Raw genomic sequence first — 25750 nt, 5'->3', positions numbered from 1 at the left:
ATGTGCTTCACAGTTAAAAAGATAGCTTTGATTGCTGGCCAATTTTTTTTTTATAAACCAGGCAGTAATATCTAATTCTATATTTAAAAAAAAGTGAAGGAAATTAAATTACTATGACAAAAACATCTTCTTAATAGGGAAAAAAAGTCTCTGAAGCCAGGAAATTGATAGTTGTGATGCTCCATCTACCATCACCCACTGTGTTGAGGTATTGTGGCATAGATTAATGCTATTGTTGATTTAGCGTTTAGATAACGGTAGCTCCTAAAGGCATCAGCCTGGTTGGGGGCCCATGTTTCCAAGCGCCATACAGATGTCTAGTAAATTGCAGTCTTTGTCCTGAAGAGTTTCATGCATTGAAAGATACATGAGATCATAAGCCGTTCTTGGGGAACCTTTAGAACCCCTCTGCTGCTGAGCTCATGGTCCTGAATCGGCTGATTTCAGTGACGTGGGGTCACCTGTGGGGTTTGGGGCTGGAGCGGAGCTCCAGCTCATGTCCCTGCTTACCTGCAGAATGAGATCCAGGAAGCACCTTAAGTCTCCTGCAGCTTCAGTGGGCTTATGGGCTGCTTGAGGACTAACATGGTATAGACTGTAGCTGGCTGCTCTTCTTCCCCTCTGCCTTAATGCTTTAAGCTGCAAGCTGTGGTTGAGGGCCATCACAGATGTGACTGCTGAAGTTCAGCATGATGGCCTCCCAACCTCCGCACGAGGCACTTCTTTTGCAGGGTTTTGCAGGAATAACAAAGCATGAGGAGCAGGGATGTGTCATGCCGTTCTGAAGGCAGCACCACCACCCCATCTTGTCGGTGTCACAGTGAGACCCAGGTGCCATTGTTCCTGTAGTACAGCATCATAAAGTAATTAGTTTGCCCCATAAGACACATTTATAAATAGGTGATGATCATGCCCCCATGCTCCTTCAACTCTCAATTTTCTGGTAATTCTGTCTTTAAATCCGCTTGCTGGAGCCTTTGATCACACAGTCGAGCTGTCATTGATGTCTCTGACAGTTGACATCATGGGAGAGAAGGGAGCTTAGGGCTCTTAACATTTCTTTTATGATAGCTTGTTTTCTAATGAAACACTCCAATGAGGATTTTCCATCATAATAAAACAGGGAGCTCTTCTAGAGCACTCAGATTTAGGGAGAAGCTTCTGTTTCCATTCACTAGCAGATTATTTCAAGGCTACAAAACTGAGCTTGCTCTGTTTGCTGCCTTCCTGTACTCTGCTGTCTTTTTACCTAAGCCTCCTAACTCAGGACAGCAGCAGAGACAGCCAGGTCAAGAGCAATCAGAAATACTAAATGTCCTGTGCTGCTGGGCATGTTTTGCAACCAGTGAGGTGCCAAAGAGTTTTAGAAACTGTAGACAGATGAGACTGCACTGGCATTGCTTTCATCTCCTCTCTCCTAGGCTGGTACTTGGAGGCTGTCTCAAAGCAAACAGCAGCATCACAGAATACAGTTTTAATCAAAAGAAGTGTAGTGATGCAGGGATGTACCTGCGAGAGGGCACTTAGATCTGACTGCTGAGGTTGTGTTGAAGGTGACATGTCCAGGAGTGAATGTGGGACTCCAGTGCTGACAACACAAGGTGCCCTGCCAGTGTGTTCATATGCTGCATGCTGGTGGAAGCTCGTTTCCATCCCCGGAGCAGGGGCAGAAGCAAGGGAGGGTTAGAGCATGTCTGCACATCCCTCTGCAGTCAGGCTGCTGCTCACTCTGGATGTGTCCTAGCTCCCTTCAATGTGAGTAGTGCTAGGAGAGAGTCTGTCTCCCAGACCAGGGTCCAGGCAGGCTGTGAAATCCACCACTGCCCCAGTGCCACAGCTCCCCCCACACAAATTAGCAAAGGCAGCACTGCCTCTGCCTTGCACTGGTGAGGGTACTTGGAATAATGCTCAGCGTGAAGAACCTGTCCTTTTGTTCTCCATACTGTTTACTGTCAGGAAGATTTGTCTTGGGTCATTAAGGCGTGGATGTCTTGGTTTACCACCTTGAGGGAGGCCTTCCTTGTTGGGAAGCAGTATCTTGATGTTGAGCTTCAAGTTCACCGTAATAAGCACCTTTATCCTCCTCTCTGGTTTTGGTTGGGATTATGCAGTGACTCTTGAACACGCATGTTAGTTGGGAAAAATGGATATGTCTCTGCCCTTGTGTTGCATGACAAGGCTGTTCCATGGTCCAAGGGGTGTTACAGGATTCACTGCTGCAAGAGGCAAACCTGCCTCTGCCCATACAGCTAATGCACTTGCCATACTTGTCATCTGGACCTTGTTTTCTACAGCTTTCCCACCCTGGCTGCTTGTTTATGCTCCTATCCCACCCCTGCAGGATACTGGCACAGTGGCACGTGTGTCCAGGTGGTGAGTTCAGCTTGCTTTTCTGCCAGATGGATTCCTGGTCCTTATTCACGCCCTAGCCATGCAAACAGTTATGCCAATAACAAGGGGAGAGCTAGAGCAGAGCGGTAACAAATGACCAGAGGTGGAAAATGTTCTGGTTGGCTTAAGAAGCCCTGCTTCCACCTGTGAAGCTGCTGCCTGAATTGCCTGCAGCAGTTAAGGCTTGGAGTTGGTTCAGTCTTGAAGTCTGCACTTGATGAAACGGATAGTACTGAATGCAGATTAGTTGCAAAGAATCTAATAGTGATGGGGTCTGCAAAGCACTTCTTAACCTATTAAGAGGCACAAAAAGCAGGAAAAGAAGAAATTTTTTATATAAAATCTTCCCAAGAACATGCACAGGAGTTGATCCTGATTAAAATAAATCAGAGGGTCTAGGCTAAGCTATTTCTCAGATGCAACATGTCAAATGGACTCAGCTTTTTCAAGAGAATAAAATGAGAACTTCCCCTCTGCTCTAAATTCTTTCAAGTCCCTTGAAAGCTTCACACTAGCACTCAGCACTTCATCAACAGCAATCTTTCCATGTTGAAGCCTCCAGACTGCATTCCCTGGGAGTGCAAGTGGGAGCAGTGCCAACTGTTCTATTAGGTTTGCACCCACGAAACCCACTAGCAAGGGAGGACCTGTTAGTGTCCTGCTTGTCCTCACGGGACCGCCGCGGGCTCAGTTTGTGCTGCTGCCGTGCGCTCGCCGCGGGTGCTGCACTTGGCTGGTGTGAGAGTCCTGGGGAGGCTGCTGGCCTCGGTGCTAACCGGGGCCCCGTGTGAGGACCTAGGGACCAGAGTGAGGTGGAGCTCTCAGTGTTGTTGTCTGCCAAGGTGTGGGGCAAGGTGGCTCTCTGTGTACTTTTCCTTTGCGAAGGATTCTGATGAGGGATAATGACTTGATGCTGCTTTTGTTTTGGCAGCCCCTAGACAAGAATGAGCCTTTCAAAGCTTGGGTCATAGGAGGCAGGCAGAGGGAATGCTGCTGGAGTTAGCTGTGATGGGGTATTCTCCTGTGTAAGTGTTTTGGAGATGGGTGCACTAGACATTGGCCTCTCATAAATTATTGCCCACTCTGACTCTTTAAGCCTCATTTTTTCATTTCATTTTAACCTTCCAGAGTAGTTTCAGGTTCACTTCTTCTAGTAAATGTTTCCTCTTCTCTTAACTTAAATAATCCATCTCCCCAAAGCTGACCTGATGGATGTTTCCCCCGCAGTGACCCTGCGCACACAGCACACTTCATGAAACCCTGGCTTCCATGGGGGAATGCAGCACCAGCAGTGACCCTGCTGGTGTCCCAGCTAAAAATAAAGCCTGTCCCTCCTGGCAGTGTTGGGGTTTGCTTTTAAGTAGGTAGGCAGTTTTACCCATTGGCTGCAGTGTGTTCTTGTGCCAGGCAGAAGGCACAGCTTAACCTTCAGAGCATGATGGAGCTGCCTCCCCTCTGGGGAATCACACCAGGAGACTGAAGGTGAGAAGATGCTCTGCTGCACTTGGTGCACCTACGTCACTCCCAAAAATCTGCTGGCTTGCCTGCTGCCTGTCTAGATCCATCTCCTTGCTGCTTTGTGCATCCTAGTGAGTCACACATATCCCTCTTTCCCCGAGCCATGGCCTTTTCCTGCCTCTGCTTTTCCTTCTTAAGTATATAGATTTCTTCATGATTCGCAGTAGCTGCCCCAACTCCGGACTTCCCTCAACAACTCCATGCCTTCTAGCTTCCCAGTGTTCTAACAGCATCACTCACAAATTCAATCTGCAATCTGCCACGTATCCTCTGTGCCTATCTTCTCTCAGGTCCATGTGGGCTTGGCTGCTGGGACAAAGCAAGAGGCTGGCCCAGGCAGGGTGCAGATGCTCAGTTAGGGAGGGCCTTTCCAGCTTTTGCTGTTCACACACATTAGCAGTTTTCACAAACACCAGTGAGGCTGAACTATGCACTGGAGCAAGAGAAGGGATGCATCCTGTCTGGTGGATCTATGGGTATTTTCAGTGTTCCCTGCACATTCCTGAGTCTTAAGAGTATTTAATTTATCTCTTACAGCATTGTGTTCCACAGATTGTGCAAATGCACAGCATAGAGTTAAAGTAGTTTCTAGTGCTTGCTAGATAAAATACCCTGAGTCTGTGAACTTTCTCTTGGTGTTGGCCTTGAGCTTCTTTTGGCTTGATTGACCACCTCCGTCCCTCAGACCAAAGCTAATTTCCCAAAGAAGGCTGAGGGGAGGGGACATGGGAGTTATGTTGGGTTGTGCAGTATTCCAGAAACCTCATGTACTTACTGTTGCAAAGAGAGCATGAAGAGGTGGTCTGGTCATAATTTGCAAGTATCTGTGTGGGAGCCAACAGCTACCAGGTATTGTGGCCTTGCTGCAATCACCCCAGACAAAGGGGCCATGGTCTTGCTAGCTGGGTTTGGGAAGGGACCACAAGGGTGCTGTGGGAGGAGGGGTCAGGGGAATGATCCAGAAGTGTTTTTATGTGTATCTGCAGAGATCAGAGGTCAGGGAGAATGGCCAGAGGAACGATGTCTGCTGAGTGGAGGGTTGTTTTGATACAGGTCTCAAATTCATTGAGTACCCACTTTTATTCATTTGTCTGCTCACTGAACTCCCACTGCAAAATGGATTAATTTCAAGGCTTTTTATGTCTTGAAAAGTGACCATCATTTTGTCAAAGATCTTTTGTGCTTGTTCTTTTACCTGTTCGTGTTACTGACCTGAATGCAACTAATGGTGGCTCTGCCTGGGATAACACTCTTCCTATCCCATTGCTCCTCACTTGCTGGTGTTAGGGGACTGTTCTTCTGTTTTGGCAAAGCATTTGCCTGTGACTTGTGACAGGTTTTCCAGATGACAGGAGCTGCTGTCACCAGCAATGTCAGGAAGAGCTGGGTTCAGGACACCACCACAGGAGTATGGCTGGGCATGAGAGTCTTTCTGGGCTGAGGCAGGAGGGGTAGGGCATGAGTGTTTAGCTGGGGTGTGAAAACAGGCTGTTATTCCTGCCTCAGCTCTTGCTCACGTCAGTCCTTCACTGGAACTTGCAGCAAGAGTGGGACCCTGCAATTTTCTTGCTGTAGCAGGGTCTTAGGAGAGATTTGGACTTGAAAGCAAGTTAAACACATCTCAGTTTTAATCTTCTCTTTGCAGAAAAGGATGAAAAGATAATTTCTGCTGTCCCTGTCCCCAAAGGGGACTCAAGCTCCTGAGTAAAACTGGTGGAGATACGGACTACTAGCATCCATAATGGAGGCTGTGCCCCTCAGTGGCAGGATAGAAGCTGTCCTCTTTTTTTCCCTGGTGGCTTAAATAGATTGTACAGAGAGTGCTGCATGGGATGAGTGTGTTATTCAAGCACACGCATTCAGCCAGTGACTCCTGTCATTTTACCTCCAGGATATGGCACCTCATGTGCTGATCCAAGGTGACACCGGGCACATGGTGGAGGAGAGAGACTCCAAGCCTTGTGTACTGCAGCCAGGGATTGTGGGGGGAAGGAGAATGTTCTCCTTCTCTTGTCTGGTTTCAGTGCATTTGGCTGAAGTGGTCATCTCCCATGACTCAGCTGCTGCTCCTGTTGGCAGGACTAGTTGTAGCAGATTTGGGGCCAGCATGGAATATTGGGAGGAGGGAGGATCCAGGGCAGGATGAACAGGAATATAGTTGTATGGAGGAAGTAGGAAGATGCCCCCCAGCTGCTGTGTGTGATGTGGGTTGTGAAGAAGAAATAGATGAAGGTTTCCTTTTGGAGGTTTCTGTTGTATGAAATGTTGCCAAAGTTCCTCAGGCAGCTCTTTCGATACAATAAGCTGGCTCTGCTGACTGGGGCTCACTGGACCTATGCTGATTTACGCCAGAGAAAATCTAGTCCTAAGTACTCTGTTCCTCTTCTCTCTTGCCAGCCCTCCTCTTATGGTATGCAGATTGACTAGGCTGGAAAGATAGTTCTAATTTTTAAGATGACTTTGTGTAAAAACAGGCTTTTGGAAGGGAGGGTTAAGGGGAGGAAGCTGATGTAAGTGCGTGCTCTGAATACCAGGAAAATGCTATTTCTTCACTTTGGAGATAAACAACAGTATGATTATTATATATGTTGCTAGAAAATTCTTCTGATACATGATGCCCTGCATCCAGTTTTCAAATGTTCTGCACTGGCATCTAAGTTAAGACTTGCTGACTCCTGGTAATTGGGAGAGTATCATTGCAGGCATGTTTGAAATGACAGGGGAGAATCTCATTCTTTTCAAACAAAGTGCTTTGTTGTATGTGCTGCCCCCAAGCTGGCAAACGCATATAGGTAATCTTGATTTTTTGAATCTTCTTAATGGACCGAGTCATGAATTTACCTGGCTTAGCCCTATGACATCTGGGTATGGAATCTGCCAGTGCTCCTGATAGGAATCAAGAAATAAACTCTTTGGAGAAAACAGCAGTAGCCTCTCATAGTCATCTGCTTGATTTTCTGCAGGATTTTTAAATCATGTTTTGGTGTCCAGTGGAAAATCTGTGATTTCAATGGGTTCCAGCTGCCCAAGTGGGTTAAAAGGAGCTGCTTCATTAAGCTTCTAACCACCCTTTGAAATGTGATCCTTTGCAACTCCTTCGGGGGGATATCTGAGGCACACTGAGACCATGGATGAGGCAGAGGAGGTTAGTACGGTTGTAATGGTGAGAAAGAAGATGTGGTTATTGAGGGTGTCTAGCTCCAGACAGTATTTCAGATTACCTGCCCTTGGCAGGACGGAGCAGGGCAGCCAGCCAGGGAGGGCAGACCTGCACTTGGAACACAAACAGAAAGGAAAAAGGTGAATCAACCTGTCTGGTAATTCTGTAGTGAAGAACAAATTTCTGCCTGTCTTTGCTGTAGAGATCAGAGTGGCATATGGCTTCATACAGCCCACAGGGAAAGCCGTCAGAGGGTGGGGAGAGAAGAAATGGAGGTGGGGCAGCAGATAGCCTGGAGACTGCTGCCACTTACTGTAATTGCCATAGCAGCTCAGCTTCCACTGTTTGTTGTCCATGTCATCTCTGCAATTACCATATGGTAAATATGACTTGAGTCTCTAGCAAATAACAGAGCTAATATTAAAAGAGAATCTGTAAACAGCTAGTGTATAAATGAACAAAGAGCAATAAACAGCCTGGACTTGTGAAGAATGAATTAATCATGGTGGATGCAAGGGCTTATTTTTTAAGGCAGTTGCAGAATTAGCAGCTGAAAAAACACCAAAGGATTAAGATATCTGAATTGTCAATAAGAGAGATGTGGGGATATGTGGCAGTAAAGGGTGAGGGTGCTGTGTGGAGTCTTATTTGATAACTGTATTCAAATTGGGTGAATTTACAGGTTTTGGCACCTTCCAAGTGAAGTGGGAGGTATTTTGAGGATAACCCATAGCTCAGTGCATTTTTCTTGCCTCCTGCTGTGCTCAGATCTGCAGAAGCAGTGGGCGTGTTACAGTGTATTTCCCTCATCTCAGCTGGAGACCTTGACTTTTGGGATGAAACTCTGGAAATCTCTGTTTTCATTCCACACATGCCAGTCAGCACTGTGCTCCCTGTGCCAGCCCCACTGTGCTGGGGACACACAACAAACAGGTGGAGAGATCTTAAAAAGTGAGCAACACAGAGAGTTCCTGTATATCAGTCTTGATTCAACCTTTGTAACAGTCCAGTATCTCATGAAAACCTGCTGTACAGCAGAGCTGAGAGGCAAGTTTTCACTGCCTGGGCTCGGCTTTTCCTATTGCAAAGAGAGTGGATCTGCTGCTGGTTTTGGTGAGAGCAGGCACTGAGCTATGGCTCTCCCAGATACCGGTCTGCTTCTGACTGCCTCAAAGATGGAGAATCAAGAGGAGATGAAGATAAATGATTAAAGGGCAGCCTGGGCTAATTTATAGAGATTAAAATAAATTTGTGTGCTTTGGCCAAAGAAAAGCTGTGGAGGAGAACAGCTATTTACAAGTATCTGAAGCATGTAAATCTCAGACAGGGAGGAGAATGGTTGAGAGTGCTCCAAGGACACAATAATGAGAACTAGCAGCATAAATTTTCTTAATTTCATCCTAAATATAAGGAAGACGGCTAAAATCTCCAAGATAAATTACATCATGGTGGAGTCTCTATGGGAAGTTGTGGAAATGCCATGACTTGGATAATTTAAGACTCGGCTGGACAAAGTACTAGGAAATAATGGCCACAACGGGAACAATGCAGTGGAAGTCGCTGAGGCATGGACCAGGCAACTCTTCTGTCTCTGGTCTAGCTACTCTGAAATAAGTGAAATCTGTGCTAATTAGGCTGAGGGCTTTTCCTATCTAATATGACAAACAACGACTTGTTTTTACTGCAGTAGTAAAGATGCTTTCCCAAGTGTAACCTTTCCCTTCTCCTCTCCCCTCCTGGTTTTCTGCCCAGTCTCCCACTGCCCCATTTGCTGCTTCTGCCTCCATTAACTTTTTAAATATTTTCTTTCTTACTGAGCCAGGAATGAGCCCTTCTGAACAGACTTGCGGAGGGCTTATACTTTCTCTTGTATATGGTGTGGCATTTTTGGTAAAAACTCTTCTTTTTTTTTTTTTTTTTGCTGTATATAGACAAAAATTAATAAATTTTGTTTTTATTTTTCCTTGAAGGAGAAGCTAAGAAATAAACAGGCTATTCCAGAGGATGGGAACAGTGTGTGCCCCAGCTCCTGGGATCAGCACCCAGCATGGCTGGCTGGTGGCTGTCCCAAGAGCCTGTGAGCCAGCCAAGGAAGGGCTCCCTGCCTGCCTACTTGTTGCATCAAATCCAGCAGCACAAAACAACATGATTTGTTTTGTTTGCCTCAAATAGGTGTTTTCTGTCGAAAACTTGTATTTTTCTTAACTAAGTCAGGATCTAAAGATGAGGTATGACTACACCACCTCTTCTCTTCTTATGTACCATTTTAGCCCACCTCTATGTGCAAATAACTACGTGCTCTGCAGCACAAACGCACTGTTGACAACAAATCCTAGGTTCTTTAATTGTAGCAGTTGCAGATCTGTCACCAGAATGCTAAAGAAATGTCAGAGTTGCTGCTGTCATCTGTAGGATGCTGTGAGTCACTAGGAGATAAGTTGCACTCTGATGGTGGCACCTGAACCAGCAGTATAATATGTTTGTGAAGCAGGAGCAGTAAATAACGCACCCTGTGTGCTGCCACGGGCAGTACGTAAAGTGTCTTTCGCTGACAAGAAGTTTCCCTCACACTGCTGAAATGTTTTTCCCCTTCCCCCACTGCTCCCCAAATGGTCTTCACTGCTCTTAATAAACCAGCAAGACAGTGTGATGAAAACCAGTGCCTTGAGGGCTGCAGCAGAAGAGCCAGTGCCTGGTGCAACAACCCCATGTGTTTCAGGTGTTCCACGTTGTCTCCTTAAGCTGCAGTCCATGGAAGAGGCAGGGGGACCATCGAGTGCGTGGCCAAGTAACTCCACCTCTTTATTTCCCTCAACCTCCTAAACTTAAGAGGAAGAACTTCCAGCGTCTTCACTGGGCCTTTCACATCATGAGCATAAAAGCAGGAGTCTGGAGAATGTGGCTGAAAGTACCTGCCCTCTTAGTTTGGGGCCATTCATACTGGGAAGAATGGTGTGTTCACCTGCACTGGGATAAAAGCACCTAAAGGCTTTAATTGCGTTTAGAAATTACTCTAAATGCATTGAAAAGACCGATGCTTGACGATCTGCCTCTAAATGAGCAATGAAGGCTTCCCAGTGACTTCTGAAAGGTCACAACAGTGACTTTTGCCAAATGCATGTGTTGTTGTCACCAAGGCACTGCGGTGACCTCCCAGTGCAGTTTGTACATGGGGTGAGTTTGCTCTGGGTTCCCGTACACTGACACCTAGATGTGGTGGTCAAAAGCAGGCCTGGACCCCATGGCTGTGATTCTTACTCTCTTACTGTGTGGGTGACTGAGCACGGGCCCAGGTGGACCAGAGAGGTTGTGTTTGAATATCCTCAAATATATTTTTGAATATATTTTGAATATATTCAAAAGCCAGCTAGATGTGGTCCTGGGCAACTGGCTCTGGGTGGCCCTACTTGAGCCAGGGGCTTGAACTAGATGGCTTCCAGAGATCCCTGCTCTCTCCTGTGTGAATTGCCTGCTTGAAAGTCCTGGAAAAACAACAGTGAGATTGTGTACTATTCATGAAAAGGAAAAAGCTCATCTATATCTGAGCAGATAATACTGCCTTTTAAGCAGGAGGGTGCCCACTACTAATCTCTCTGTCAGCCTAAATACCAGGTTTTGTTTTTTGAATGTAAAAAAGGCTATGGTTCTGGGGAAAAAAAGAGTAACTCTTGCTGTCCCTCAGGCTGAGGAGTCTCAGACATGGATGTGTATGGGGAGTGGAAGAGCAAATACAGCGTGGCTCTGAAGGAGGCTGCACTACCCCATGCCATAAATAAGGATGGCTCTTAAAGTGTGGCTGTGGCTGCCCACTGAAGGTTTTCTGCAGTGTCTGCTACCTCCTATACATGTCTGTGTACAGAGCATAGACTGCAGCTCCTCTATCCATATATCTGCTATCCTATATAGATATTTTTCAGGTCAGGTGTGAGAAAGGAAATAAAATGCCTGGCCAGTCAAGTGCAGTCAGTGGGGCATTGGAAGGGGACAATTAAGTACAGGCATCTTTATGGGTTAGCTATTTATGCCCCTGCTTTTCCAGGAGCATCATGGATACTAAAATACAGAAAAACTAGCATGGACTGCCCAGGGCAAGTTGAGTGTTTGGAGGTTGCTCTAGCTGTACACAGACTTGTGCTCCGCTGGGGCCAGCCCCTGGGATCACCAACTGTAACTGGATCTCATCACTGCAGCATTTCTATAAGGAATTATTAGACTTGAGTTGTTATGTCAATTAACACCCATTTTAGAATGGTAGGTACTGCTCAAATTAGTAGAGACACCAGCTTGTAAATACTAAAAACGTGCTAAGAGAGCTGGTAGCTTTTTTTATGGTAGCTTTCTACACCATCTTGAGAGAAAACAAAGGCTCCTTTTGACACATACCAAGGGGATTAATCCAGCTAATTCTGGACTTCGGCATGTTTACTGTGAAGTGCAAAGCATCAAGCACCTACAGTTCTCTGCCATAACTTTTTCATTGAGCCGAACTGTGGGGATCTGTCATGGCCTAGACATGAGTTATGCTGCTGTTTCCCTCATAAAAACTAGCTGATGCAGTAGTAGAGAGGTAAACTACCTATTTGCTGTGTCATAACCTGTGTAAAGTCAGCTTGGGCTCCTTGGTTGTGCTCATTGCAGATAGGCAGGCGTGTGTCATCATTCTGACAGTTTAAGGCCTAGTCTGTGTTGGAAATTTGTACTTGTCAGACAAAATGGATCTAATTATACTGCTGTGGCTTTTGGCTTGCAGGTACATCTTAACTTGCATTCTGGATACTACTCTTGTAGTGATGAGCAAAGAGGGCTCAGTAGCATTTCAGTGGAGACAATTGAAAAATAGACTTTGTTTTATATGAAATATTTTGCTGTGCTTTTATTTTGGGGGAGGGAGGAGTGTGCATTAGGTATAATACCTCCTCTGTGAAAACTCAGTTACTTGTGTTCTTTGGCAGAAAGGCTATAATTTCAGTTTTTGCTCATGGTTATAAAAAAACCCTGTGTGTTCAATCAAAAAGCTTTTATGTGCTTTGGAACTGAGGAATGTGAAGTCATGTTGTTAAGCTGAGCCTTATTTCTGTCTCCCCCAGCTTTGGAGCGGGGCTGTAAGATGATGTTGATAGCAGTTCTGTATCTGCTCTGTGTGGGACAGATGCTTGTCAAGTGCATCTTGAGCTATCTCTGCCTGGCCCCAGTGCAGCACCCACACCTGAGTGGGGCTCACCCCGCGCCAGGATCTAATCAGATGCCTTTCCTGGCTCAAGTCAGGGAGAGAGGATATATGGCCACAGATGTACTCCCATGTCTCATTTATTTGGGAAGTGGGAGGAAGAGGGGAAGCAGAGGAAGGTGCCAGAAAACCTAAGCTTATTTGCAGGTCAAATCCAAAGGTTTTTGTGACGGTTTAAGGGGAATTTTGCCTAAATCAGAAATTTGATGCCTTAAGAGGCCTCCTAGAAACAGAGACTAGAAGGAGTAAAGGATTAAAGGAGGTATTTATTTGAAAGGCCTTCAAAGGTACACCCTTTAGGGACTTAGGGGGTTGCCTTTGGTTTTGTATTTAATGAGCAGTGACTCTGGGAACCCGGCATGTAGAGGTTATGTATTATCAGCCATCACTGTGTTATGTTGCCTCTTGATTTAATTTCTTGTAAATGCTTCCTTTGACCTCCACTTGATGTCTTACCTTTGGAGTCATGCGAGAAGCTGTATATAAAAAGCTAAATTATAAGGGATCAGTATAGTCTTGCCAGCTTTATGCCAAATACAAATCCACAATAGACAAACCATCAGTCTTCTGAAACTCAAGCTATTACATCATAGAATTGTCTCGTAGAACCATAAAGTGGTTTAGGTTGGAAGAGACATTCATTGTGACGAGCATGGTCCATACTGCCTTCTGGACTGTCTTCAAAAATATTTCAAGACTCATCTTTTTGTTTATGGATTCTATTTATGCATTTATAGATCATGTGGCCATTGTCAACTCTTGCAGAAGGAGTTCCTTCTGCTAAAATAACTCCTATATGTCTTCCCAGAGCCTTGCTGTTGAATGCTTGCTTATCCTGGTGATGCTCACAGCACTTTGTCTCTCTTTTGCATTGATTGATTGCTTTGAACTTACCCTACCAGACAGGGGACACTTTCTGGTCCCCTAACTGCCTATGCCCTTATTTGTGTGTATTCAGTTTGGAAACAGTATTAGGGCAGAGACCTGTGGGAGAAAATGATGTCTGATAGCAAAGAGGTAGTGGAAATTACGATCCTCATGATCACCCAGTACCAATTAACTTTCTGCTGTTGCCGCAGCCTCCTGTTGTTTGCATCCCGTAGGGCCAGGGCAGTGACGTTGCTGGAATGACACCTCCCTGCACCAGATGTGGATGTGTTTTGTCGCACTGGTGTCAGAGGGGTGACACCGTGACGCCTCCTGAGTGCCTAGGAGTGACTCAGGATTGTGCTGCAAGGCCACCTGGAGGCTTGGTGCTCAGAGCAGGTCTCACTCTGAAGGTTGGCTCTGGTCATAGCCAGCCCTGCTGAGTTCAATGCTGCTGCTCAGAGGAGGAGTGGGGGACGTGTCTGCAGCACTCTGGGCAGGCTCTGGAGTTCTCCTCCACTGGTTTTTGGGCTGAGTTTAGTAGATATATCTGAGGGAGAACTTGCACCTTGTGTAAGCAACCTTGCTGACCTGGAGCTACAGAGTGAGTTTTAACTCTTCTATCCTCCATTACCTGAGTGTTAAACTTTTACCTGAATGTTTTCTTCAGAGCAGTTTTCAAATTTAATGCTTTTATTCTGTTATAAAGCATTTTTGCCACAGTTCTCCATAGGGGGATAACCGCAAGAATTCTTAACTGTGTTTTTCAGATTGGTTAGGTTACTGTTTTTCATGTTAATGAACACATATTAAGATCTTATTAGACAGCATGGCTGTAAGCAAAGTTCCTGTTGATCCCACTGGGAAGTTTCATCTGTGACAAAGAATTGCATTATTGTATCATTTTAGAAAAATGATTGTGACCTCCACTTGATGTCAAAGCAAGTGAAAATCAACGAAGAAAAAATGTTCCCAAATTCTGAGATTTTAGTCTGCAACACATAGCCTGAATTTGGAGGTCCTAACACATAAACAGAGGCTATCCTGGTAGAGATTGTCTTTGAAATAATATATTATTAGTTTGATAAATAATAGTAAAATTACCTTCTGCTTAAAGTTGAATTAAAATTTAAGCAGACCTAGCAAGGTCCTGGAGTGTCGAGGAATACCTAGCAATAGAAGCCATCATGGCATTGCAGAAGGTAGACAGTGTTAATTACAGAAGTTGTTTGTCCCACAGAGAAGGAGGTTGGTGGTAGCAGTGATTTATTTCAGAGGGCAGTTTAGTCATTGCGCTATTCCTAGACAATGCTCTGAATTTAAGTGATAGTTAGACTCCTAAATTATTTTTGAAACCAAATTTAGGTGCTTGAGTCACTTATATGTTCTTGAAATGACTCCTGTCTTTCTGTCAGCCATTTCTACATGGCTGATCTTGGAAGACACACCACCTACTGGCTGTGGTACAGTTAAATAGGAGCTGGGACCTGAAAGTGTCAAGAGGTTGGTGGATACTTGCCAGCAGTTGCAGTATGGAAAAGGATGATCTGATGTGCCTGGGGTGTTTTTGGAGCTGCTGTGCTCATGCAGCTGGTCTCTGTGTGCACCTTGCGTCAGAGGCACCTGGAATGTGTCATCTTTGCTGTCGTGTGCACACATCTACCTTGCAGCCTGGAGATCTTGGGCTTGCGGCTCATAGTCACCCTGCGCATGTTCACTGACCCTTTCTCAGAGGTTTCCTAACACCCTGCAACCAGAAAGCTAGGCAAATACCATGTAGAGAAGGAAGGAGGACAAAATGGGAGCATCAAACTGAATCTAAGTCATATGTGCTGGCCAGTTCAGTCCTCCCTGTGACCCTGAGCAGGCAGTGGGGTGTTTTAGCAAGACTTCAAGGCTGGGGCTGGGACTAACAGCCCTCACTGGGGCTGAGGTCCCTCTGATCCCTGGGAGCTCGATCAGTCACTGGGGCTAGGGGAGACAGGAGGATAGATAAGTAGGTATTGGAGTGGGAAGTTATGTAGGCGAACGTGGGAGAATCTCACTCTTCTGAATTAGTCCACATAGCATGAAGAACTGTATTGTTTTTTAATATCAAGGGTGTCAGATATGGATTTGTGATCCTGATACTGCATAATCAATTCTCTCCCCTCTGCTGTGCTCTGTCAGGAACAGTTTTGTTCATTTGCAGTCCGTGCTCACGCTTTCTGTCCTGTTTTGCTGTCTTTATAGATTTTTATCTGAAAGTTGAAAATGTTTTTTGTTGATATTGGGAAGATTGCACCCGCTTTTGGAAACAGGCAAGCGACACAACATGATGATAAAATAGCCATTTGAGATGCATTTATTGCTGCTGATAACACGATAACGTTGTCTGGAATATTTACAGTTCAGAGAGGGGGGGATCTCCTCAAGTGTTCAGGAGCCAGTTCATGTCTTTGAACTGCTGTCATCTGAAGTTTAGGCATCTGCTCTAAACTACCTGACTGGGCACCCTCTGGAGACAGCAGAGAGAGTTCTGAAGGGACATAATCTCTTCTGGAGATGTGGGTCAAATACATCTTGGAACAGGAAGGATCATCCCCTGAAAATGAGTGTCTCGTTCCTCTGACTACAGAGGGAGCCTAAGAGACTTCGTTTGACTTGCTGCCCAAGATTTGGGTAGTTACAGTAGGGGAAATGAATCCCAGGCCTGCTCATTTGGCAGTACAAACCTCAATGAAAGTTAGTGGGAGTTAAGGCTTTTGAACCTTCCAAGTGCTGTAGATTATGCCACTATTAAGTTTGATGTTTCCTGTGAGATACTTGCCTGTGTCTGGACTCACAAATGTGATTTGCCGGTTAAGCCTGAGATGAAATTTTTCCCGAGGCCCGTTATGAAGGAAGGAGAATAGCATGATCCATGATAATGTGAAGGGTCCAGAATCCAATTTTAAGTGGTGCAAGCCCTACAGCAATGTAGTCTGTAAGTAATAGAAGTTATTATTGGGCAGTGATATGCCAAATCTATGTGCTACATTGATCAGCTTCATTGTTTTTCTATGGTATTTTAGGTTAGAGGTTACTTTCATTTTAGAAGAAATTTGAAAATATATCAATTTCTTAGGGATGCAAAGGGAATGTTGGTGGGTACATGCATTTTGCTCTGTCTTCTGAGTTTTATGAGCACAGCTTCTCCTAAATGTGGCATTTTTGTAGGTTTCTGTGACCATTTAAAAGCAGGATTATTGATTTAAAATGTGACTGTCCAGATGGTGGAGGAGAGGCTAGTGATAAATGGCCTTTGGCACTTTGCCGAGCATGAGTCTTCTGCCCTATTTCTGGGTTGAAATCTTTACCTTCTAACATGGAGGCCCTGTGCATCAGAAGCTTGGGGGAGCCCTAGGACCCTTCTGCAGACTCTGCAGCCTGTTAGGAGGGGCTCTTTGTGGGGATGATTCGGCCACTAAGATACTCCATAATTTATAACTGAATTACGTCCTACAAATGAACTTCATTTGGAGATTGCTCAGTGGCCTTAAATGGTACTTTTTGTGTTGCTAGAGATTGCTCGATTTGTTTTATTCCCCGGATTCTGAGGCAGGGGGCTCCTTGGGTTTGACTGTTTGTGCTGAGTTGAAGTGCTCTGTGCTGGGATCACCGTGGCATCACTGGGTGAGTGGCAGCTGAGCACTCAGTTCTCTTGTTGCACATGCTGTAGGTCAGGAACTAGCTATCTTTATATATATATATATTAAAATATATATATACACTTTTCCTCTGAATTACTTTTCTAGCAATTGATCTTCATCTGCAGGGCATGTAAATGCTGCAGTTTGTTAGAGTCCTTGCTTAAGTACCTTCTTCAGAGTGACAGAGAGACAACCCATGCATCTGTACCAGTACTCTTCAGTGGTGAGATACTGAAGTGCGTTTGGGTAAATGTTGCATTTTCCTTCTCTCTCATGCTTCCCTCCCCCCTCTCTGTTTTGTTTGTTTCAGGTTCTCGGCCTTTTTGGATCTACACAGTGGAAGTTGCATCTTGTGTATGGCGTGGTTAAGCTTGCAGCCTGTCACCTCGGCCTTCCTCCATTTTGGGCTGGTTACTTTTGTGCTGTTTTTGCATGGTTTGCAGGTGGATGCTGGCCTGACGGGAGACTCAACCAGTACAGTACAAAACAGCTCGTGTTCAGGATCTTTTGACTGCAAGGAGGGTGTTATCCTGCCAATATGGTACCCAGAAAACCCATCCCTTGGGGACAAAATTGCCCGTGTTATTGTATACTTTGTAGCACTGATCTACATGTTCCTTGGAGTCTCCATCATTGCAGATCGTTTCATGGCATCTATAGAGGTCATTACATCACAGGAGAAAGAAATAACAATTAAGAAACCCAATGGAGAGACCACAACAACCACCATTCGGATTTGGAATGAAACGGTTTCCAACTTGACCCTCATGGCTCTGGGCTCCTCTGCTCCCGAGATCCTCTTGTCCCTGATAGAAGTGTGTGGGCATGGATTCATAGCTGGAGACCTGGGGCCATCTACAATTGTTGGCAGCGCTGCTTTCAATATGTTTATCATCATTGCCATCTGTGTCTATGTGATCCCTGATGGGGAAACCAGGAAGATAAAACACCTGAGGGTTTTCTTTGTCACAGCTGCATGGAGCATCTTTGCTTACATCTGGTTGTACATGATCCTTGCTGTCTTCTCTCCAGGTGTGGTTCAGGTTTGGGAAGGCCTGCTCACGCTTTTCTTCTTTCCACTTTGTGTCGTTCTGGCCTGGATTGCAGACAGACGTCTGCTTTTCTATAAGTATATGCACAAAAAGTACCGTACTGACAAGCACAGGGGCATTATCATAGAATCAGAAGGTGATCACCCTAAGGGAATTGAGATGGATGGCAAGATGATGAACTCTCACTTTCTAGATGGGAACTTAGTGACTATGGAGGGGAAGGAGGTGGATGAATCTCGCAAAGAGATGATCCGGATCCTAAAGGACCTGAAGCAAAAGCACCCAGAAAAGGACTTGGACCAGCTGGTGGAGATGGCCAACTACTATGCCTTGTCTCATCAGCAGAAGAGCAGAGCCTTTTATCGCATTCAAGCAACCAGAATGATGACGGGAGCTGGCAATATTCTGAAGAAGCACGCAGCTGAGCAAGCCAAGAGAACCACTAGCTTGCATGAGGTGCGGCCAGAGGAACCCGAGGAGTTCATCTCCAAAATTTATTTTGACCCATGCTCCTACCAGTGTCTTGAGAACTGTGGTGCTGTTCTCCTGACAGTGGTGCGGAAAGGAGGGGACATGTCCAAGACCATCTATGTGGACTATAAAACAGAGGATGGCTCTGCCAATGCTGGTGCTGACTATGAGTTCACAGAGGGGACCGTTGTCTTGAAGTCTGGGGAGACCCAGAAGGAGTTCTCAGTGGGAATTATTGATGATGACATATTTGAGGAAGATGAGCATTTCTTTGTGCGGCTCAGTAACCTCCGTGTGGTGGAGAGCGAGGAACCTCCAGAGCTCAGTAACTCCCCATACCCAAAGGCCATATTGGCTTCTCCTTGTGTGGCCACAGTGACTATCCTGGATGATGACCATGCTGGCATCTTCACATTTGAGTGTGACATTATACATGTCAGTGAGAGCATTGGTGTGATGGAAGTCAAAGTCCTAAGGACATCAGGTGCGCGGGGTACAGTCATAGTGCCATTTAGGACAGTAGAAGGGACAGCCAAAGGAGGTGGAGAAGACTTTGAAGACACTTACGGGGAATTGGAGTTCAAGAATGATGAAACTGTGTAAGTACCCCATTCATTTCTGTTCTCGGATCTAGTTATGGTATTTAACCCCACATTTTGAGTCCATTACAGGTGAATGCTGACAAGGGACAGGCTCCTTTCTTCAGCTTTCCATCAGTTTCCCTACTTACCTCTTTCAGGCAAGAGCCGACAGCAGGATTTAAGAGCTCAAAACTCTTGTCCCTTCCCTCTTGGGAATGACAAATTGAGGCTTAGAAATACTGGGAACCAGGGGATAGGAGGAAAATATATCATTCTCTGAGGTCCTGTACTAAAGCTAAGGGTTAATGGAGAGTTAAGGTAAGAGAGAGAAGGAAAAGGACGAGGTTTTACTTGGCTGGGCAAATATGGGAAAGCCTCTTTTTGAACACCAAATACAGAGAACACAGGACTTCTTTGCAATCCTTAGATGAAAGGTTTCACAATGATTATTCCCAGGCATGCAAGAGCTGCTCAGTAGTCCCGGGGTTTTATTTTCACAGGAGCAATACTTCATACCTGTGTCCCTAGGCTTGCCTGTGCAACTGGCAGGTCTATGTGGCAGCTAATTCACAGCACAGGCACAGCTGCAAAGCTATTCTGCTGGACCTGAAATTCTTGCAGCCTTTATGACTTTATGGTCTACCCATATTCCCTACATCACCTTCCCTATGATCTCTGTATGTCTGTTCATTTACTACCTGTGGTTTTTCCCCTTATAGAATACCATGGCAAATGGCAATAATGGTCTAAAGCATTGCAGATCACAGCCTGCCCATGTGGCTCCATGACCCAGTGTTTTCATACAGAACAAAGAAAGGAAGCAGCACCCATGCTATTAGTTCAGCTTTTTTTATTGCTTACTAAGTAGCTGATACTAAGCTAGGAAGTAATAAAGACCAGAGAGGCGATAATGTCTGATTGCTCTAAGTACCTGTTGCTAACATTAGTGAGGAATGAGAAAAATCCCTTAGCTGAGTAGGGAGAAGGACAGATGTTCGAGCCTGATGCTAAAACTCCCGAGTGTTAAGTGCATAGGCTCCTTTTTGTTGAAACCTAATCACTTGACCTCTCACAGGAAGAATTGTGCTGACTTGATCTGAATCAGAGAAAGGAAATATTTGTACCAAGCCTCCCAATACTGTACCCGGAAGGATATTACTGTATTAAATTTTATTAAATAGGGATGTCCTAATTTGATAGGACCTTCTGTCTTAGCCCACTAAACCATTTAATTCAGCTAATATCCACAGTCCTGATGTTTGATTATAAGTATGTGCTCTTCCTGTTAAAGGAAGAGAAGCTCCTGTTGGCTGGCTTCAGCCACTGTCGGGGCTGGAAGGGGATCAGCTGTCCCAATCTGGGCTTTTTGGGAAGATGGGCCATGAAGGTTAGTCTCCTTAACTGAGCCACAAGCTGATTTCTGTGGAGAAACTGAAGCAGAATGTCAGGTTTGTGGTTACAGTCTCCTGTGAGCAGGCTACCTAAAATATAATGGGTACTACTTTGCTTCAACCAGGTGTTGAAGCAGAGAGACTTTCCTTGCTTGAAGAAGACCCATCAGTGAAAGGCCAGCAGATTTGGGGTACCAGAGAGAAAGCCCATGAGCCATCTTACTCCAAGCTATACTCCCTTTCTCTCGTGTGCTGGCTACTGGAAGACTTCATTTTGTCTTTGAAAAGTGTGACAGAAGGTCAGAGCATACCTATATAGTTGCTTCACTTGGTTTAAAACAAATCACTTTCAGCAGGACCAGGTGCATCCTTGTGGCACAGACTCTAATGAAAAGAAGGCAGTCCAGGAAACAAGTCTGTGTAGGTTGCTTAATGCTGTAGTTTTTGACCCAGCAATGGCCTAGAACATAGACAAGACATTTGTAGTGTACTTAAAATGGTGCCCACACCTGAGTCATTAATGAGACTTTCACTTCTGCATCAGAAGCCTGGTGGGAACAAAGCCCACTAGCCACAGTGGCCATGGAGACCATGTGGCTAGCAGAGATTAATTTCTTTTGAAGCTAGAATTAGTATAGTGGCTCAACACAGCACTTAAACTAATAAGCCTAACAAGGAGGGAGATCATATCAGCCAGCACATGTCTTTATTCACTCCCTATTTACTCCTTTATTCATACCTCCAGGAATTACAGGAATTTTGGTCTGGAAATGTGGAGGTAATTTTCAGTAATCAGTCCTTGGCCTTTAAATTCAGTGAACATAGGTCAGATGCTGCATTTTGCTAGCTCTTCTCTGAGGTGCAAGTTGTAGCAGCTGTAGAAACCTGGAAGCAGTAGTAGATGGGTTTAATATTTTCCTCCTTTTCTGCTTTCTAAATCTGAATGCAGAAAAATAATTCTTAGTCAATATTTAGGCTGCAAACAAATTTGAAGTGACTTAGATCTGAATTTGGAGTTCAGACCCATAATGCTACTATTCCAACGAACAGTTTGTTCAGCCCCTTTTGGGAAGATGGGTGAACAGGGTGTTTGGTACAGTTTTGCTGACCCAGAGGGCAGTGTATGAGTCACAGTATTGCTTGGTACAAGGCTGTCTGAAGACACTGGGTCACCAAAAAGCCAGAGCATTGTCTGGCTGAATATTTGAGGCTCTGCCTCTTGGATGCCTTGCCACTGAGGGGGGATCCACCACAAGGTACTGACATCCCCTGCACTCTGAAGGGGGAAGCAAGAGTCCACCAAGCCCAGTACAGAATAGAGTGGAAAGCAGGGAGACTAAGATGGTCAGTAGGCAATACTAAGGGTATTGAAAGAAAGCAGTGAGAAATTAACATGCTCCCCACTTCAGCCTACTGATTAGATCCTTGCCTAGGAAAAGTGGAACTTGGGCTCTAGTTTCCACACCGGTATAAAACTCCTACACCAGCATGCCCACCTCACTGCCTTAACCTTCTCAGTCTTCTCATGGAGTCATTTTGATAAGATTTTTTGACTCATGGAGGAGGGAAATTATTTACCAACATCCTGCAAACATGTAAGCCAGTGCTAAGCTTTGCCATGGCTATGCATGTATGCTAAGGATCTGCAGAACTGCAGCCATGGAGGAGCACTGATCTGTGTAAACTGAACTAGAGCAAAAGCTTCAGTTCATGCTCTCAGCTTGTTCTCCATCACAAACTAAAAAACTTGGCCTTGCATTGTGCAGCAGCAGGTGATTTGTAAGCAGTTTGTAGGCTGGCCTCCTGAAGTATAGCAATGGGTAAATTAGTCTGAGGGGCACTGGTTTACACAGCATCCCTGAGATCAAACTATAGGAGAGGCGCTGCCACCTACCAGATCCCGAGGGCCAAGGATAAGAACTTTCCCTGGAAACTAAATGGAGAACAGGCCTTCACTTAGATATAACAAGACAAAATAAACTGTCTCAGGGTTGGTTTTGAGAGGCTTTCCCTAAAATATATGGGACTAAAAAAAGCAGAGTTGATGTGAGCATTACAGAACAAGAGGGAAATGGATCCTGCCAGCGGGTCTTGCTTATTGCCTCTGTGATTCTTTCTAGACTAACACAGTCAAAGTTTCCTTACTCACTTTTGGATGGGAGCACAAGAGAAAGCAGGCTGAGGTGAGGGGGCTTGAAGCAATGCCATTATTACTGAAATATGATCCTATGCAGTGTGTGTGTGTGTGTGTATGGGTGTGTTTGAGTGTTGGATAGCTGTAAATCAAGCCATGTCATCTTTGAAAAGGGAATTGATCAAGTCTCAAATACTTGATTATGCGGCCTCCTTTTCAATACATTTCTTATTTCTGAACTCTTACCCCAGTGAGGGCCAGATATAACCTAAGCAGCTGAAGTAGCTCTCTTGTTGACTAAAAGGATCAATCAAATCAAAAGCTTCTTTTTTTTTTTTTTTTTTTTTTGACATGATGACTGCATACTTTTCTTTTAAAAGATTTTGTATGGAAATAAATGCTAGGTTCTTGAAGGTATGGAAAGGTAGAAGAATGATTGACCCTGCTGCTTTATCATGTCTAAGCAATAAAGAAATCATTAAGAGCCAGAAGCAAAAAATGAATTGAGTTTTAAAGGATTTTCTTTTTACATTATAAAGAGAACTCCTATCAAGTCATTAAATTTAATTTAAATTTTCTCTGTTTAAATTGTTTCTTCTGTTTAAAACTGTTCAAATTCGTATGGAAATTTGTCTGTGTCTTGTTTTAGAAAGTTTGGGAAGATACACAAGTTACCAGTAGCTAGTTGATATGCTAGCTAGACAGTGAAGTTCTGCTGTGGCCCTGTCACTTGCAGCAGCTGTACTGAGTTAAGGCTTAGGCCAAGAGATCTACTTTGGTACATGCCTTTGTTGGTAAGTTACTTGCAGGATGTTCAGGCTACTAGAATTGCAGCCATTTGCCTTGAGCCTTCACAGAGTGTTGCCTGTGGAAGGAACTGGCTATTGAGAGATGCTGTGGTGTTGAACTGGTATTCAGTGGCCTGCAAAGCCTCTTCACAGAGTCAGCCTGGCTATACTTCAGTAACACATGGAAACCTGGAGTCCCTTATCTGCGTGTGTGAGGCAGAGCACTTAATATCAGAAGGGCTATTTGCTCCTTTCATACGGAGACTGCTGGAGACAAACATATTAAGCCTGCCTTGATAGACAGTGAGATACTGTTCCTTCCCTTCAGGATTCAGGCAGGATGTTGTGCAAGTTTCATGTTGCTTCTCATTGCCTGCTTCTCCCCAGAGAATCCCCAGGCTGCTGTGTGCATGGCTGGGTCTGCAGCGTGGACTCACTGTGAGTATTGGGCTGTCTCCCAGTATGTGCTTAGTTTGGTAAGGCTGGTCTTCCAAAGGGCTGCCATGGCACTGCACAGTGAAAAATCATCCTTCTGTTGGGGGCTTCAGACACTTTCTGGCAGGGAGCCCATGAAATGCGCGTCTTTATGTGCTCGTGGTTGGCTAGAGGTGGTCCTGTCTGGATCAAGGTCACGTTGGTGCTGTGCCCCAAGGCTGCTGGTTAACAGTTGCCCCAGCGCAGACAGCACATGCTGGTGCTGCTGCTCTTTCTCCTGTGTGTCGTGCCACCCTTGTTTGGTAGGAACATCAGTATCCCTTCCTCCTCCTTTTCCCCTCCTGTCCACCCATGCTTGGACACAGGGACCCTGGGCCCTAACCCCTTGCTCATTCTCCTACTGTGATGGCTGTTGGCTTCTCCCAGCAGATCTGGTGAAGGTGATAATGGAGAAAAGGGAGTGGCGGTTTTCTGGTTGAAGGATGTCACACTGAGGCTTAGAATCATTAACTGGCCTTCCTTTTTCCATGCTGTGCTTGAGGAAACTGTCAACTTAATTTTTTAATTTGATCACCTACACAGTCATGGTTGTGTCATTTTGAGGGGAATGCTATGATTGATACTTATCTCTTTTGCTTGGTGTGTCATCAGTAGGTCTCATAGCACTTTGCAAAGGAGATTGAGAGACAGTATTCCCATTTTGCGGATGGGGAAAAAATACCGAGAAAGTGATTTCTCTTCCTTCTGGATTACCCAGCAGATCAAAGGTAAAGACAGGAATAAAAACTGATCTCCCTGAACTGCTGACCTGTGCTCTATCCAGAGAAGGTCTGTGTACATCAAGCTTATAGTTTCCCATTACTCAGGACCACACTGAATTTTTGCAGATTCACTGGCCTCTCTCCAGCCGTTGAGAGTTGGGATGGTACAGGTGTAGGCAGTAACTGGAATATCTCACTATTCCCCCCAGCTGACAACAGGAGCTGCAGTTTTGGATGCTCATTTTCCTAAATTAAGTTCTGGCTACATGACGTGGAGGTGTGCTGCATCAGCAGACTTTGCTTTGTTTATATCAGCTGTGATGACTGCAATTAATGACCAAGGTAATAACAAAATTATTTTGGTACTCTAGTCTGAAATCTTGTTCAACAGCTCTCATACACCATACACTGATCCTAAGGCTCTGGGCTCTGAGAAGACAGCCTTCAAAAAATTAAGACTTATTAGTGGGACTTCAGGCAATGAGAATTTGTTGTGTGAGGCTGATGCTTTCCTTCTCTCAGGACATGCTTCCTTCCCTTTAGAGCCTGTTGAGATTAAATCCTCCAAACTTTGCTCTAGTTCATCTGTGTTAGTGGGTAAGCACCTTCTGGCTCTCTTTTCCTGCTCCTACACTTAAATTAGAAGTTCTTGATCCCTATTTTAATTCACATTAAGGGAAAACAGTAGCAGCTGCCCTCCAGTTAAGCAAACTTTCCCCCTCTATTTCATCAGTGGTTAAAGGCTGTTGCATTTGCTTTTTGCTGTGAAATTCTCCTGTCAGTTTTCTTAGAATTTAACTTAATTCCTTTACGTACATGCACAGATGCTTTGACTTCTGCTACAGTCCTCCCCACTGTGAGGTCTAGGTGATGTGACCTGCGGGGGATTAGTGTAAGGTGTCAGGGGACTGTTTCTGGAATGTCTGTAAAACCAGCCTGCAGAAATGTGAGACCTTGACACCACACTGGGAAGAAGAGAAGCCCTGAGCTGACCTTTACCTTCCCAGATAGTCCTGTTGGCAGGTGTCAGGGGGATATACTTGCCCTCTGTCCATGAAGGACAAACATCCTGTCTCGGGGACTGTGACTTCTTGCCCATCAAAGGAGGCATTATGTGACAGTGTTAAACAGGGGAGGCCTGGGACCCTAGCTCAAAAATGAGGCACGTGGCAGAGATCAGCTTTTCAGCAGCTCCTGGGAAGCTTATGGATTCTTCAAGTAGAAGGCTCTTCAAAGGGACATTCTGGGAGGTATAGGAGAGGCAGTGATATTCCTGTTTTAGGGTAAACACAGAGAAATTCAC

General features: G+C 45.1%; 1 protein-coding gene across 5 annotated transcripts in view; it reads left to right on the top strand.

The window, feature by feature from the left end:
* The window catches only part of SLC8A3 (solute carrier family 8 member A3), a 113976-nt gene that overhangs the window by 3598 nt on the left and 84628 nt on the right, over window positions 1–25750 (top strand). For all 5 annotated transcript variants that reach the window (XM_048307190.1, XM_048307188.1, XM_048307193.1 and 2 more), the window contains one exon: window positions 17145–18956. In XM_048307190.1, coding sequence (XP_048163147.1) covers window positions 17191–18956 — 1766 coding nt within the window. In that variant the 5' untranslated portion in view covers window positions 17145–17190. The remainder of the gene's footprint in view (window positions 1–17144; window positions 18957–25750) is intronic.

The sequence above is a fragment of the Corvus hawaiiensis genome, chromosome 6 (assembly GCF_020740725.1).
Source record: "Corvus hawaiiensis isolate bCorHaw1 chromosome 6, bCorHaw1.pri.cur, whole genome shotgun sequence".
NCBI lineage: Eukaryota > Metazoa > Chordata > Aves > Passeriformes > Corvidae > Corvus > Corvus hawaiiensis.
The sequence above is the reverse complement of the archived record's forward strand: the minus strand, read 5'-3'. Positions and strand labels throughout refer to the sequence as shown.